Source organism: Gymnogyps californianus, chromosome Z (assembly GCF_018139145.2).
Source record: "Gymnogyps californianus isolate 813 chromosome Z, ASM1813914v2, whole genome shotgun sequence".
In the NCBI taxonomy this organism is placed as follows: domain Eukaryota; kingdom Metazoa; phylum Chordata; class Aves; order Accipitriformes; family Cathartidae; genus Gymnogyps; species Gymnogyps californianus.
The window spans coordinates 82,203,604-82,216,465 of record NC_059500.1 but is presented as its reverse complement, the minus strand read 5'-3'; the positions used below and the strand labels follow the sequence as shown (position 1 = coordinate 82,216,465).

Sequence of the window (12,862 nt, the reverse complement as noted above, 5' to 3'; positions counted from 1 at the left end):
GTTTTAGTTGTTGCTAAGTAGCGCTTATCCTAAGCTAAGGACTTTTCAGTTTCCCATGCTCTGCCAGCACGCGGGTGTGCAAGAAGCTGGGAGGGAGCATGGCCAGGACAGCTGACCCGAACTAGCCCAAGGGATATTCCATACCATGGAACATCATGCCCAGTATATAAACAGGGGGGAATCGGCCGGGAGGGGCGGATCGCGGCTCTGGCATCAGTCAGCGGGTGGTGAGCAACTGCATTGTGCATCACTGGGGTTTTTTTCCTTCCCCCCGCCCTCCTTTTTTTGTTATATTCCTTTTAATTATTATTATTATATTTCATTATTACTATTGTTGGTATTATATTTTACTTTGGTTATTAAACCATTCTTATCTCAGCCCACGAGTTTAACCTTCTTTCCCGATTCTCCTCCCCATCCAACTGGGAGCGGGGTGGGGAGTGAGGGAGCGGCTGCCTGGTGCTTAGCCGCTGACTGGGGTTAAACCACGACACTGTTGGGTTTCGGCGTTGTCCAAGAGGCTTGGAAGCATGGGGACAGGAGGGAGCAGTCCTGGGTGCCACCGTGCAGCAGCTTGGTGATGGAGGATCTGGTGCAAAGAGAAGATGGGCTGTTGGGATTTGGGCCATGAGCACGACCCTGGGGGTCTGGCTCTGCTCCCCAGCTGCGACCCATAGCAAGGACTGCCCCATCTGCAGGAGCAAAGCTGCTCTTGATCCAGCTGGGATACTCCAGGTGGGTTTTGGGTGCTGCCAAATGTGGTGTTACCACCTGCTTCATGGTGAAATACTGAAATAAAGGCTGTCTTAGCTGTTGGAGTTTTATTCTTGTGTCTTCTACTGTCATGCAAAAGCAAATAAGCCCTTCAGTTTTCTTGGCGAACACGGCGATGCTCGTGCATTCGTTATTCAGGAGAAGCAGTTGGCGTCAAACTTGTACAATATTGCCCTTGCCTGTCAAAAGCCAGCAGCTGATGAGACATCAGGGTCAGAAAATCCTCCAGCTGCAAACATTGCGCCGGGGTGGGGGAATTACAAACTGTATCAGAAAAGAAGCTGTAGTGGGTATTCACACAGCCGTAGGTCACCTAACGGGATGTCTGCCATGATGAAGGATCATGTAAATCGACATCTTCCAGCTTATCTAATGAATATGAAAGATGAGCTAGATATTGTGGGGTTTGTGGTGATTTCTTGATTGAGAAGGAAAAGGGGTGGAGAAGAAACAATCGTGTTTGGCTTCTCTAATGGGTTGCTTTTGTGTTTAAAAATAGTGTCAACAAATAAAAAATCTCCTCTGTGTCACCCTGTAGTGTTGTCATTAAGTAGCAACAGGCTACTGATTACAGCAAAAATCTTTTCTGAACCACGCGTGGCTGGACTGGCAGCAAAATCCAGATCCTGGCATGAATTGATCGTTCGGCTGTGGTCATCGGTAATTGAGTTACCTTAGAGGCATCTCGGAAAAGGATGAGGCGCTGCAAGACAGTTTATCTAAACTGGTTAATGGCTTGGTATTTTCCAGAGGCAAGAGCTGGAGTCGGAGAACAAGAAGCTGAAAAATGAACTTAATGAGCTGAGGAAGGCTATCGCAGACCGAGCAACCCAGAACAACTCGTCCAACGATATTCAGGACAGTTATAACCTCTTACTGAATCAGCTGAAATCGGCCAACGAGGAGTTGGAAGTGCGGAAGGAAGAGGTGCTCATCCTGAGGACGCAGATTATGAAGGCAGCCCAGCAAAAAGAGACGGGGAAAAACATGGTAATTGAGAGGGTAATGGATTTTCTTTTCCTTTTCCCGTTGTGTTGCTGGAAATTCACTGCTTGCCTGAGCGATGCCATTTCTGCTGTGGTAGGCTCTGGGTGGCAGGATGGCACGGGGAGGTTATAGGAGGTTCTGCAGGGTTGTAGGAGGTTCTACCTATGAATAAGATATAGTCCATGACATAATTTCAGACAGCCCAGGACTATATGTCCTGTGGTGGTCTATACTGCTGTAAGGTGCTTGATCCCATACCTGATGAGGTCTAGCCAGCCCACACCAAGGAACAACTTCTCCAGCCCTGCACCTAAGGTGTGGTGGTCTGAGATGTTCCCGGTGATGGTTTGTGACGACTGGCTTATTCTGCAAGGAAACGGGATGGGGGAAAAAGAGCTTCTGGACCAGATTCTGCTCACTTGATGCTGGTACAGCTGTACTGTGTTTCTACTGGCGTGTAGGCAAGAAGAGAGCCTGTCCCATCACAGTCGTTTGAGGGCTTTTTGTTTAGAGCCTGTTCTGATGGAAGAGTACGTTTTCTGAAGACTCTCACTTGGGCTTTTTAATTCACTGCCTTATCATTCCTCGAGGTTTTGGTATGTTTTGTATTTCAGACCGCACACCCCCCTTATCTGCCTCCCAGGTTCACTGCGTCCTCCTTCCATCTCCTAATCTCTGCTGCTGTCTGTTGGCATGTGTATGAATTCGTAGAAACTCTCTAGTCTGATGGATGCCCCGAGGAAGCTCTGTTAAGGATGGTCGGGAGTTGTTCAGTATCAAGAACTTTGAACGACAGGGAGAGATGTGCAGGATGTCATGCTGCTGTGTTTTGCATGTTGAATTTAGGAAAGCATCACCACCAATGCCAGCTGGCCAAACAGCGACAAGCACATAGATCAGGAGGACGCGATTGAAGCCTACCAGGGGATGTGCGAGACGAACCGGTAAGTGTGGCCCAAATTTTTCCAGCAGCAGGAGGGGCTGACCAAAGTGTGAGAGATGAGATCCAGACCAAAATTAACAACATGTTTTAGAGAGTTAACAGCTTCTGGATTGTGTTCTGGACCTTGGGTCAAGGATGGGCCATAAAGATAGGACCAAAGATGCACGTCTTGTAGTGAGTGAGGAGCCCTCGTCGTTGGGGCAGCGTGTCCCCAAGAGAGGGGAGATACTGGGCAGGTAGAAAAGCCAACACGGAAGTGAGCAAAACTGGATTTTGACTTTGCTTCCAGTACATAAATAGTAGCAAGACTAGGATTTGGGATATATTTAAGGGTTACTTATTTTAAGTAAGTCCTCGTGCTGTGCTGGGAAGATAGCATGGTTCCCCTCTCGTTTTCCCAGAGGCAAAAGCCCGTGATGGTGAACTGAGCTAACGAACACACGCTGTATTCTCTGGCAACACCCACATTATTGGTTTTCTTGCATCTAAACTGAGAGTCGGGAACATTCGTTTGATTACAGGTTTCCCATAGCGAGGGTTAATATTGTGAACATGTGTCTGTCCTTATATTGCGAGGCGTTAAATCAATCCTTGCGGCTATCCAGGAGAACATCAAGTGAAACAGTAGTATCTTGCAAGAAGACAAAATTACATGGATTAAACAGCAAGATAACGTGTAAAAATAATATTTATTTTATTGCAAGGAAATCAAATGTTCATCTCCTTTTCTCTTGACAAATACAGATGTTTGAGGCTTTTTTCCTAAATAATTTGCATTCAGCAAGGTAGTCAGAAGACCTAACTGTTGTGGATTAATGGCTTTTAATAACACAGTACGCTTAGCCACTTTGTAAACTGGTTACAGAAGGTTCTTAGCAGTCCAGGCTGGGAAAGACCATGACTTAATTAGGATTTTATTCATACCTGTATGAATATGAGCAAAGGCACACCATCTTTGAATGCAGTATGAAAAATTGTGAAGAGTTGCTTAACGCTTTCAGAACTGGATGGCCAAAAAGGTGCAATGGGAAATCCACGTGCCCGGATTGATGTGCAAAAATTCAATGTAGATATATAGCTGTGCAGTCAACTTTGGTCATCATGTCTGTGCTGTATGTCTCCCAAATTCCTGCCATAGGATGGGCAGGATTTTCTGACTTTGCATCTATTTTACTTGTTGGGAAAGCCCTAGGAGCCCTAGGAGAACCTGTGGAGATCTCTCCAGTTACCCTGTGCGAGTACAAAGATGGACTTGCTGGAAGGGCTGGGTTCCACATGCATTGCATTTAAATATAGCTTAAAACGCTGATGGGTGAACTGAGGCTCTGCCCACACTAGTACTGCCAGCTTTCACTTTGGCCCCGGGGACCTGGAGGAGTGGGGAGTGTTGGGGTCCAGGACTCCCATGACACTGGTTTCTCACCTGGGCATCATGTCTGGCTGGATCAGGACCAGTGTTTGGTTTTTTTCAATTTGTTGCCATTGAACATTTGCTTTCCTGAAGTGAACTTGCTGATGAAATTTCTGCTCCTCCTGCAGTAGAGGTGATGAGATTGATTTAAACATCACCTTTTTGTCAGGAAATCAGTGGGGCTCAGTGTGCTTCCTACTGCAAGGTGTGTTTTTTGGTCACTTAATGAATTCTGTGAATTTTCTCTTACTTCCTTCCAACTTTCTCCTGGAGCTGTGGGCACTGGTGTGGGATGTGAAATCCCGTTGTCAGACATGGCTTTAATTACTCCCTAAACTGCATTTTCCAGTGTGCACGTGTAGGGATGGTTAGTTTGTGTTCAGGTGTTGGTGAAGCAGTTGGAGTCAAAATAAGAGTTGTTGCTTTCATAGGGCGTGCGTCTGACCAGGTTGTATCACTGGTCCCCAATAGTAACTGATATTTGGCCACCCTGGAGTACATGTTGTCCACTTTCACTCAACCTGCCGGGAGACTCTGGTCCTTCTTCAGCCGTTCTGGTTTCCAGACTTAACAACTTCTGCAGGGAGGATTGAATCAAACACAGAAATCATCAACAATGCCGCAATGATCTAATTTTCCACAGCGTATAAATCTCATTCCTTGCGCTTGCACAAGTGAGCTGCAATTTCAGAAGTTCATGTGATCAGGCCTGGGTGGTTTTTGGCCTCTTGAGATTTGGGAGGGGAAATCTGCAGTCTCCAGGCTCAGTTTCCTATTACCTCTCTCGTCTACCTCCCGTATGAAGCTTGGCTGGAGCTTGGCTCTTGTGTTAGAGTAGCAGTACCTCTATGTACTATCACCCTGATTTGCTGCGGTGATTTATCCGATGGCTCATTAATCACCACCAGCTTCCCCGTTATATGGTGCCCTGTGCGTTTGTCTGTATGTTGGGTTGGTTTATAAACTGTAGGCTGGAGTCGATGGCAATAAAACAGATGAAAACAAACGCTCCGGGAGCATGGATTATTGTATTTGTGGATATAAATTAACATTGCTTCCCCCCAGCACAAATTTGCATTCGTACTTAGGCGGCTCTATACCCAAGTATGTCAGCATGAGAAATAAAACTGCTTTCTCTTTCTAATCTTGATCAATAAATATTTTAATGGAAAGCTTTTCTGGTGGGATTGCAATTCTGAAGTGGGATTAATAAGCAAGAGCCGCTTTTTCTCCCACCTGTGCTGCAAGAAGCACTCCCATTTCTCTTTACCCTGATACCTCTCATTCTGTGGGCGGTTTCTAACTGAGGTGGATGCTCTTCCACCAGTCCAGTCTGACCGATGTGATAAAGCCACGGTCCACCCATCGGTCACTCCTAGCTTGAAGTCATTGTGTCTTAGTTATTTAGGCTGGGGATGGAGCACGGCTTTATTTTGGTGGGAGATAGACCTTTTATTCACTCTATGTCTGTATAATCCAGGACTTTTAAATACAGCAGGAGGAAAACAGGAAAAACTGCCAGGTGCCGCTAACCCTGCCCACGTAGTGATTCTCTTTCTCCACGCCGCTCCCGGGGGAAAGCCCTTTGATGCCAGGTCAAGGGGAAACTTGAATTAAAAGCAGCCCTTTATAAATGCGGTGAACTCAGCTTTTTTTTCTTTTCCTTCCTTCCCCCCCCCCTCCGCCTTGCTGACTTTCAACTGCTAAAGGGAAAAGCATCAAGTTAGTTTCCAGCTAATTTTCTGCTTCAGTAACTGAATGCGAAGCTAGGTAGGCTCTTTGTTCCCTGTTTCAGTTCTTGGGATCTTTCTTTCAAGCCTGTTTCATCTTGGTGGAAACATAGAGCCAACAAAAGACCAGGTGATGATGTTAGAGATAATAACCTGGCAGCTCAAAGCAAATCAGGCTTAGTCTTTGAAATTAACTTCTGTGATTAACTTCCAAGTGATTTCTGTAGGGTACATGGTTTTGTTTTTTTTTTTTTCCTGCTGGGTAAGTCCCACCTGCAGCTGCAGTGCAAAGTGAAGGGCTGACGCCGGCTTCATGTGAAGGATGCTTTTGCGGCTGAAAGAGGCCATCACACGGAAAGGGTTCATATCTCTGCTTACCACTCTCCAATGCGTCTCTTCTTATCACTGCTTCCCACTCTGTCGTATATCTAATCTGTGATGTGCATTAGTTTTCCATTTAATTAAAAAAAAAAAAAAAGGCGTATCTGTGTTTGAAAATGAAATGCCCCTTCTTCTTTATTAAGAGATGATAATTATCTGAAGATGCTAAAATTAACATCTCTGGGGTCTGGTATACGTGCACCTCCTTTAAGCTACTTGGAGGAGGGGAGGGAGGCATTTGGGCAGGAATTTCTCTCCTTTCATGAAGGCAGTTTGCCAACTGCAGGTCGCCAGCTGCTCCCCCAGACCCGTACCTCCAAGATAAAGATAAAGGAGCAATGAGGTTTTGTGAATCATGCCTTTTCAAATCCCTTCAGCCTTATTCGAGAGAAGGATTTACCCAGCATTTTAGGAAATTATTTTGGCACATACTAATTAATCTAATTAGCTTGAAAGGACCCCTATTGACTTTTAATGTCTTGGTCAATATGAACTTCTGGGAGAAGGGGATCTCAATGATTTCTGAGTCAGTGCCGTGTTGACGGACACGGACTGAATGCTTATTTCCCAGGGCAGTTTTATCTTAGTATAACGGCACCCCCTTGAGCTGCTTTCCTCATTTACCGCAATGCATATGATTAAAAAAGGAAGGAAGGCTCCTTTGCAAAGGTTATCCAGGAGAATGCATCTCTTAAAAATGCTGCTCATCCTGTGAGATTTCCCAGGTTACTGATATGTAATAAATAGTGAGGATCCTTCCTGGTTTGTTTTTTTTTTTTCCTTGGTTTTCAGTGCCTAAATACATGTTCTATTAAGATTATCTGAACCAAAAAAATACCCTACTAACAAATTGACCCAAATGAGACCAAGAAACCTCCCTGTATCAGTCAGCCTACAGACCCTTTTGGAAACCTGCTATGCATGGGGTAAACACAAGGTTTTAATTAAAGTTCATACATACGGCTTTAACAGATGAATTTTCCAAATGTTAATGCCTGAAATGTTTGCTGATTTTGAGAAATGCCATGCTCGTACACCAGGATGGAAGGGACGTATCAGCTGCCTGCAGCAGTGAGACATCTTTCGAGTCCTGTCGTGGTAGTGTTGCCGCCACCACAGTTCTCACTGCTTTCCTCACGTGAAAATTTGCTATAGAAAATTTGTACTTTTCCATTTAAATATGCAGAGCTTTCCTTGCCAGGGAATGGCATCTGCTACACCTCTTTTCAAAGTAGGAGTTGCATATTGGCTTGGTTCTTTTTTTTTTCTGAAAGTTTAATAATATATTGAGCGATTTTTTTTTTTTGTTGTTGTTGTTTATTTTTATTATTATTATTTCCAAAAAGAAAAACTGTTTTCTAACTCGTATCGAAGCCAAGTAAAATCTTGCTGTAGCAAGTCTTCCTGGTCAGGTTGACCAGCTCCCATCACTCATTTGTAATGTGTTCAACACCTCATTAAAGAAGATAAATTAATTTCCTGCCTTTTATAACTTAAAAACCCCCCACCTGTTAGAAGGAAATTTTTAGTATTAAAGTGAGATGAGACTTTTCTAGGCATTTTTCTGCCTGGATGGGTACGGAGGAGATTGGATCTCATGCGGGTGTGAGGAAACAAACATCGAAGGGGTGTTTGGACCGAAGGTTGCTCTGAGGAAAGGCTGATGTGTTTGATTTGATGATTGAGGAGACTCTCGACTGAAGTAGAAGGAAGAGAATTTATTTTAGACCAGTGGAAGTTGCTGCAGAAGGAAGGAAACGGAGAAACTTGTCTTAAAAATGTCTCATTAGTGAGATGTGCCAGAGTGCAGAAGGTCTGGAAGGGGAGTGAGCTGTTCCAAGCTATCAGTATGCAATAAAATACGGGGTTGGATTATGTTTGCACTGTGGGTTGAAAGTGCATGTGAGCTGTTCCAGCTCAAAAATAGTTAATTTTTTTGTGGGGGAAGCAAGGAAGCCTGTTGGGAGCTGCTGAGGATCGCTCAGTGCTTTTCATTTTACCCCATTTGCGTTTGGACAGCTCTTCCTTACCCCTCGTGCTGACTTCTGCTCTCTCATTTATCCCTCTTGGTCCTTGTTTCTCCTCCCTGGTTTTTAAGCAGAAGGTTTTAATGAGGATTTCAGCTAGCTGATGTGGTGTGGGCTTGCCAGCTTTTCCTTGCAATCAAATGGGAAACAGTTTAGCCATACAGAAATGAAAACTCAGGCTCTGACCTCCAGGAGTTGGGCTTTTCGGTAAAAACAGTAACATCTCAGGAATGATGATGCCCTGCCAGGAGGTTGGAGTGGGTGATCTGCGATCATCCCTTCCGACCTGAATAAGTTTGGGTTCCCGTGTTGGCTGCGATGAGTCGGGGAGGAAAGGGCTGCACGAGGATGCGTTGCACAGCTGGGGAGAGAGGAGAAGCTCTGTTAGCCAGGGGTGTCGTAGGAGGCACAACCAGGGCCATGGTTCTCCTTCACCATGGTGGAAAAGGAAATATAATGTAATGAAAGCATGCTTTAAAAAATAAAACTAAATTAATAAGGGTTCTGCACCTTTTCGCCTTCTATTGGAATTGACCTTTTGTCTTTTTCTGTCCTTTTGTTTCCTTTTTCTGTCCTTTATTTCTAGCAAGACTGAGGACTGGGGGTATCTCAATGAAGATGGAGAGCTCGGCTTGGCTTATCAAGGTTTAAAGCAAGTTGCCAGGTCAAACACTTTCTTTTTTCCCCTACTGCTTCTTCTCCCCTCTCTCCCTTTCACTTGCCCTTTTGTTTCTTTCTCTTCCTCTGCTGTTGTCCTGTTGTCCTCTGTAGGACCTGTTGTCCTCTCTGGGAGCAGCCAGAGGTAGGATATCCAAACTGAAGGAATTGAGACCCTCCTCTAATTTTCAGGGGAGTCGTTGTGATTCTAATTGGGCACTGCTGATGGTGGCTGTTGTCACTAATACCTGAGCTGTGATTCAGTAAGAATTATTTTACAATAGTGGGAAATTGTGTGATAAAGGTGTTTGGGAAGCTGTAATCTCCACGAAGCCAAAAAAACCCCCATTTTAGATGGGTGGTTTTCTGAATTGCACTAAGATATAGCACCTCCCTAAAGTGTTTTCTCCCAATCCTTGACGTGTCAGACATGGAGTCCCTGTGCTTGTATTGCGATGCTGTCTGCTTTGCATGCTCCTGGGGATTGTGTGCTCCCATCCATGCATTGCCTATAGGTATAAGGAGGAAGGTGCGTGGTGGACACGCAGTGCCTCCTTCCACAGCTCTCCCCATGTCCTGATCTGGTGGGCAAATATCCCAGTGGGACACACCAGGGCCGTACCTGCAACCTCCGTATCTCCTGGGGATGCTGGTGATTCTGTAGTGATCTCTCATCTCCAAGCTAATGAACGTTTAGAAACACAAATGGAGATTAAAGCAAGGCAGACGGAGTCCTGGATTCTTCTCCTGGTTCAACCTCGTGCTTGGAAGAGCTGATAATTAAATGTTAATCAGTCTGTGCTCTCCTGCAGGGTGGTTATGAGGCTCCAATATATATGATTTCTATAAAAGATATGAAATGAGCTGATTAAGGACACTACAGAGAGGAAAAGTTAAAATAAACTTTTGTATGAAGTAGTCTAAAGCAGTCACATCTAGAGGGATCAGAGTAAAACCAGACAATAACAGGAAAAATACCAGGGATGATTAATTTGTTTTTCAAAGCAATGTGGGAACCCAAGTTTGTAGGAGGAGTGTGTTTTTTCTGAGGGTGGCTCACGGTTAATCCGAACCCACATGAAGAAATAAAATGAAAATTAAGTACTTAATAGTTATTTCATGGTGGGCCTGTATTTTCCAAGCCTATTAAGAATATAACTCCTGACAACATGATTACGAGGCTGAGTGCCTTATTGCCCATGTTTCTATAGTTGGAAAATATCTTCTATGTTTTGCTGCAAAGCGGGAGTAGAGATTGGGTTGTTTAGACCTTGTAAAAACAACAACAACAAAAAAACCAAACTGGAGAATGATTAATGCTTTTCATCCAGAAATCTTCCATAGAAAGCATGCGTTCTTTTATACAAGCCTTAAAAAAAAAAAAAAAAAAAAAGCCAACAAAAAAACCTGCCATGCTTAATTGTTCCTGCAGGGAAACAGTTCACAGGCGTGAATGTCCATGAATTTCCTAGTGGACCCGAAAGAGTTGTAGCTTTTTCCCCACTGGCACAGCTCTGTGTCTGTGCATGTCCTGGGTAAATGCTAAGCTATTGACACCAGAGTCTTCCTCATCTTTGAGGATTGCCATTTGCATCCGATGCCAGACGAGATGAAGCCCCTGAGCCGGGTGTGTGGCTGTCCGTAGCTCTGCCCAGGAGAGCACGTCCATGAGCTACAGCAAGGACACGGGCTTGGTTATCCCCCGGGTCATTCCTCCTCTTCGCCACCATCGCCCTGTGTAGTCTGGGACTAATATTTTGGAGTTTCTGGCTTGATACGCTTTTCTCAGAGTCCTCATCCCTTCTGGAGTCACTTATTTCAGGCTTCTTGAGAGAGCTGGTGGGCTAAGGAGGAGATTTCCATTTAGCAGAGGGTAGGGGATACCTTAAAAAAATCAATTATCATGTCACTTGCCAGGTTTGTCGGCATCCCTATCAGCAAGGGTATGTACGGGAGGGCAGTTAAAGTGATGAATCATTATTCCACTAGATTAAGGAAGGCATTCTCATTTAGCAAATGGCTGGATAATGCACTAAATAAATGCTTTACTAACCCTTTAGCTCAGCATTTCCCCCCCCCGCCCCCGGCCCCAGGTTGTCCTTGTATGCAGGGCTGGCAGGACACCTGGTGTAGGGAAAGGGGGGTAGGAGAGGGTTAAAGGACAAATTATTAGAGAAAAAGCTGGATGCCCACCTAAAAGTGGGAGAAGGGCTGGTTTTGGTGCCTTCTGTCAGCTGTGTATCATGGTGTTAGTATTTGTATGTCATGGAGTACAAGGAAACAAGTCTTTTTGCCCCGCTGAAGAATCCTGGTGAAGTCAGCAGCAATGATGAAAGCTGAGAGCAGGAACCGATCGCAGTGACAGAGAATTGCCTTGTGCGTAGTTTTCTGCAGGTAGTTTATGAATGAAAATTGAGATATACATGAATATACTTCTTTTTAAGCAAAAATAAATAACAACTCTATGAACAACTAGAAGGAATGAAGGGTTTCAGCTTCTGCCTTTGTTGAAACTCCCGGCAGTAGCAAATGAAGCCTGTAGCAGTCCAGCCGAATGGAGCCATTTGCAAGATACGCAGTTCAGTTTTCAGGAGTAAGAACTGATGTCTGAAAGGGGGTGAGCACAAGAACAAAGGCCCTTCAAGCTGAGCTTTTGAAAAAAAAAAACCCGCAGGTGTTGATCTGCATTGCTTTCTTGCCATGCATTTGCTTTTTGCTAATGGGAAGAGTAAAGGAACCCAAATTTGTGATACGGTTGCAGAAAAAAGGGAGCTCTTGGATTCTCCCCCCCCCCGCCCCCTCCTTTTATTAAAAAACCCAAAAAAACCCAACGAAAACAAAACAAAAAACCCAAATCCCCAAAACTTTTGATTTCGTGTCTCTGATTTCAAAAGTATTTAATCTGCAGTATAGCAAATGACAGACTAATATGGCAATAATAGCTATAGCAGCCCTTTGTGTGTGTCAGTTTTATAGGGAGGTTGACTGGAAACATCTCCCAAGTTGGCTGACTTTGAAGGGTCTAAACTCAAATGGTGCTTACTATCACGATGCTGAAATCGCAGGCTGATCGGTGCGGTCCTTTTCTCAGGTTGCTGGAAGCACAGCTCCAGGATCAGAGAAGAGAGCATGAGGAGGAGGTAGAAGCTCTGAAAAATGAGGTGGATGCAATGAAAGAAGAGCTGGAGAAACAGCAGCAGGCTTTCCTGCAGACCCTGCAGCTTTCTCCGGAGGCCCAGGTGGAGTTTGGACTTCAGCAAGAAATTACACGTCTCACCAATGAAAATCTGGTAAGAGACTGTACTGAAAACACAGCCGAAGGAAGAAGGAAAAAGAAACAGGTTGAGAGAAAGGAGATAGGAAACGTGAAGGGGAGGGGAAGGCACTGGGGTCTCTTCCACCCCTCCTAAACTCTCTGCAGGATCCTTCAGCGTCTCCCACTGGCGCATTTGGGAGCGTTGGTACTTGGCCTTGAGCTGTTGTTCAGTGGCTATATGACTCTTGTGACTTCCTAGGTACTTTTTTTGTATTATTATTGTTATTTTTTATGGTTTTTTCAGCCTGCCTACTTTGTGGCACTGCCTACCAAATGAGATTGTTGAAGTCGCTGGGGACCCCTGTTCCCTTTAATTATGCACAAAGTCAACACAATCCTTTCTTCTTACTCGCATTTATCTGGGATGTGGGGGGCAGTTGCCACTCTGAAAAGTTATCCTGACTGATGATAAATTTTCTCACCTCCTCTATCTGTGTGCAAGGTCTGGAGTGAGTATTGGCCCCTCCTATGTTCAGGCGAGGGCTTTCATGCCTTTCTCAACAACTCTAGTATCTAAATAGTGTTGGAACTGTTTAAATATGATTAACAGCCAGGAGTAAAAATGCTTTGGGTGGTGTGTTGTGAGTATTGCCTGCTGTAGGCTACTTGGAGAAAAAGCAGGCGCATGACATCCAC

General features: G+C 44.7%; 1 protein-coding gene across 2 annotated transcripts in view; it reads left to right on the top strand.

Moving 5' to 3' along the window:
• The window catches only part of MYO5B (myosin VB), a 155,972-nt gene that overhangs the window by 129,100 nt on the left and 14,010 nt on the right, over positions 1-12,862 (top strand). Inside the window, exons 28-31 of one of the 2 annotated variants that reach the window (XM_050912846.1) lie at positions 1,525-1,764; positions 2,608-2,705; positions 8,840-8,917; positions 12,002-12,200. In XM_050912846.1, coding sequence (XP_050768803.1) covers positions 1,525-1,764; positions 2,608-2,705; positions 8,840-8,917; positions 12,002-12,200 — 615 coding nt within the window. Of the gene's footprint in view, positions 1-1,524; positions 1,777-2,607; positions 2,706-8,839; positions 8,918-12,001; positions 12,201-12,862 lie in introns of both variants that reach the window. The other variant, XM_050912847.1, reaches the window with a different exon arrangement.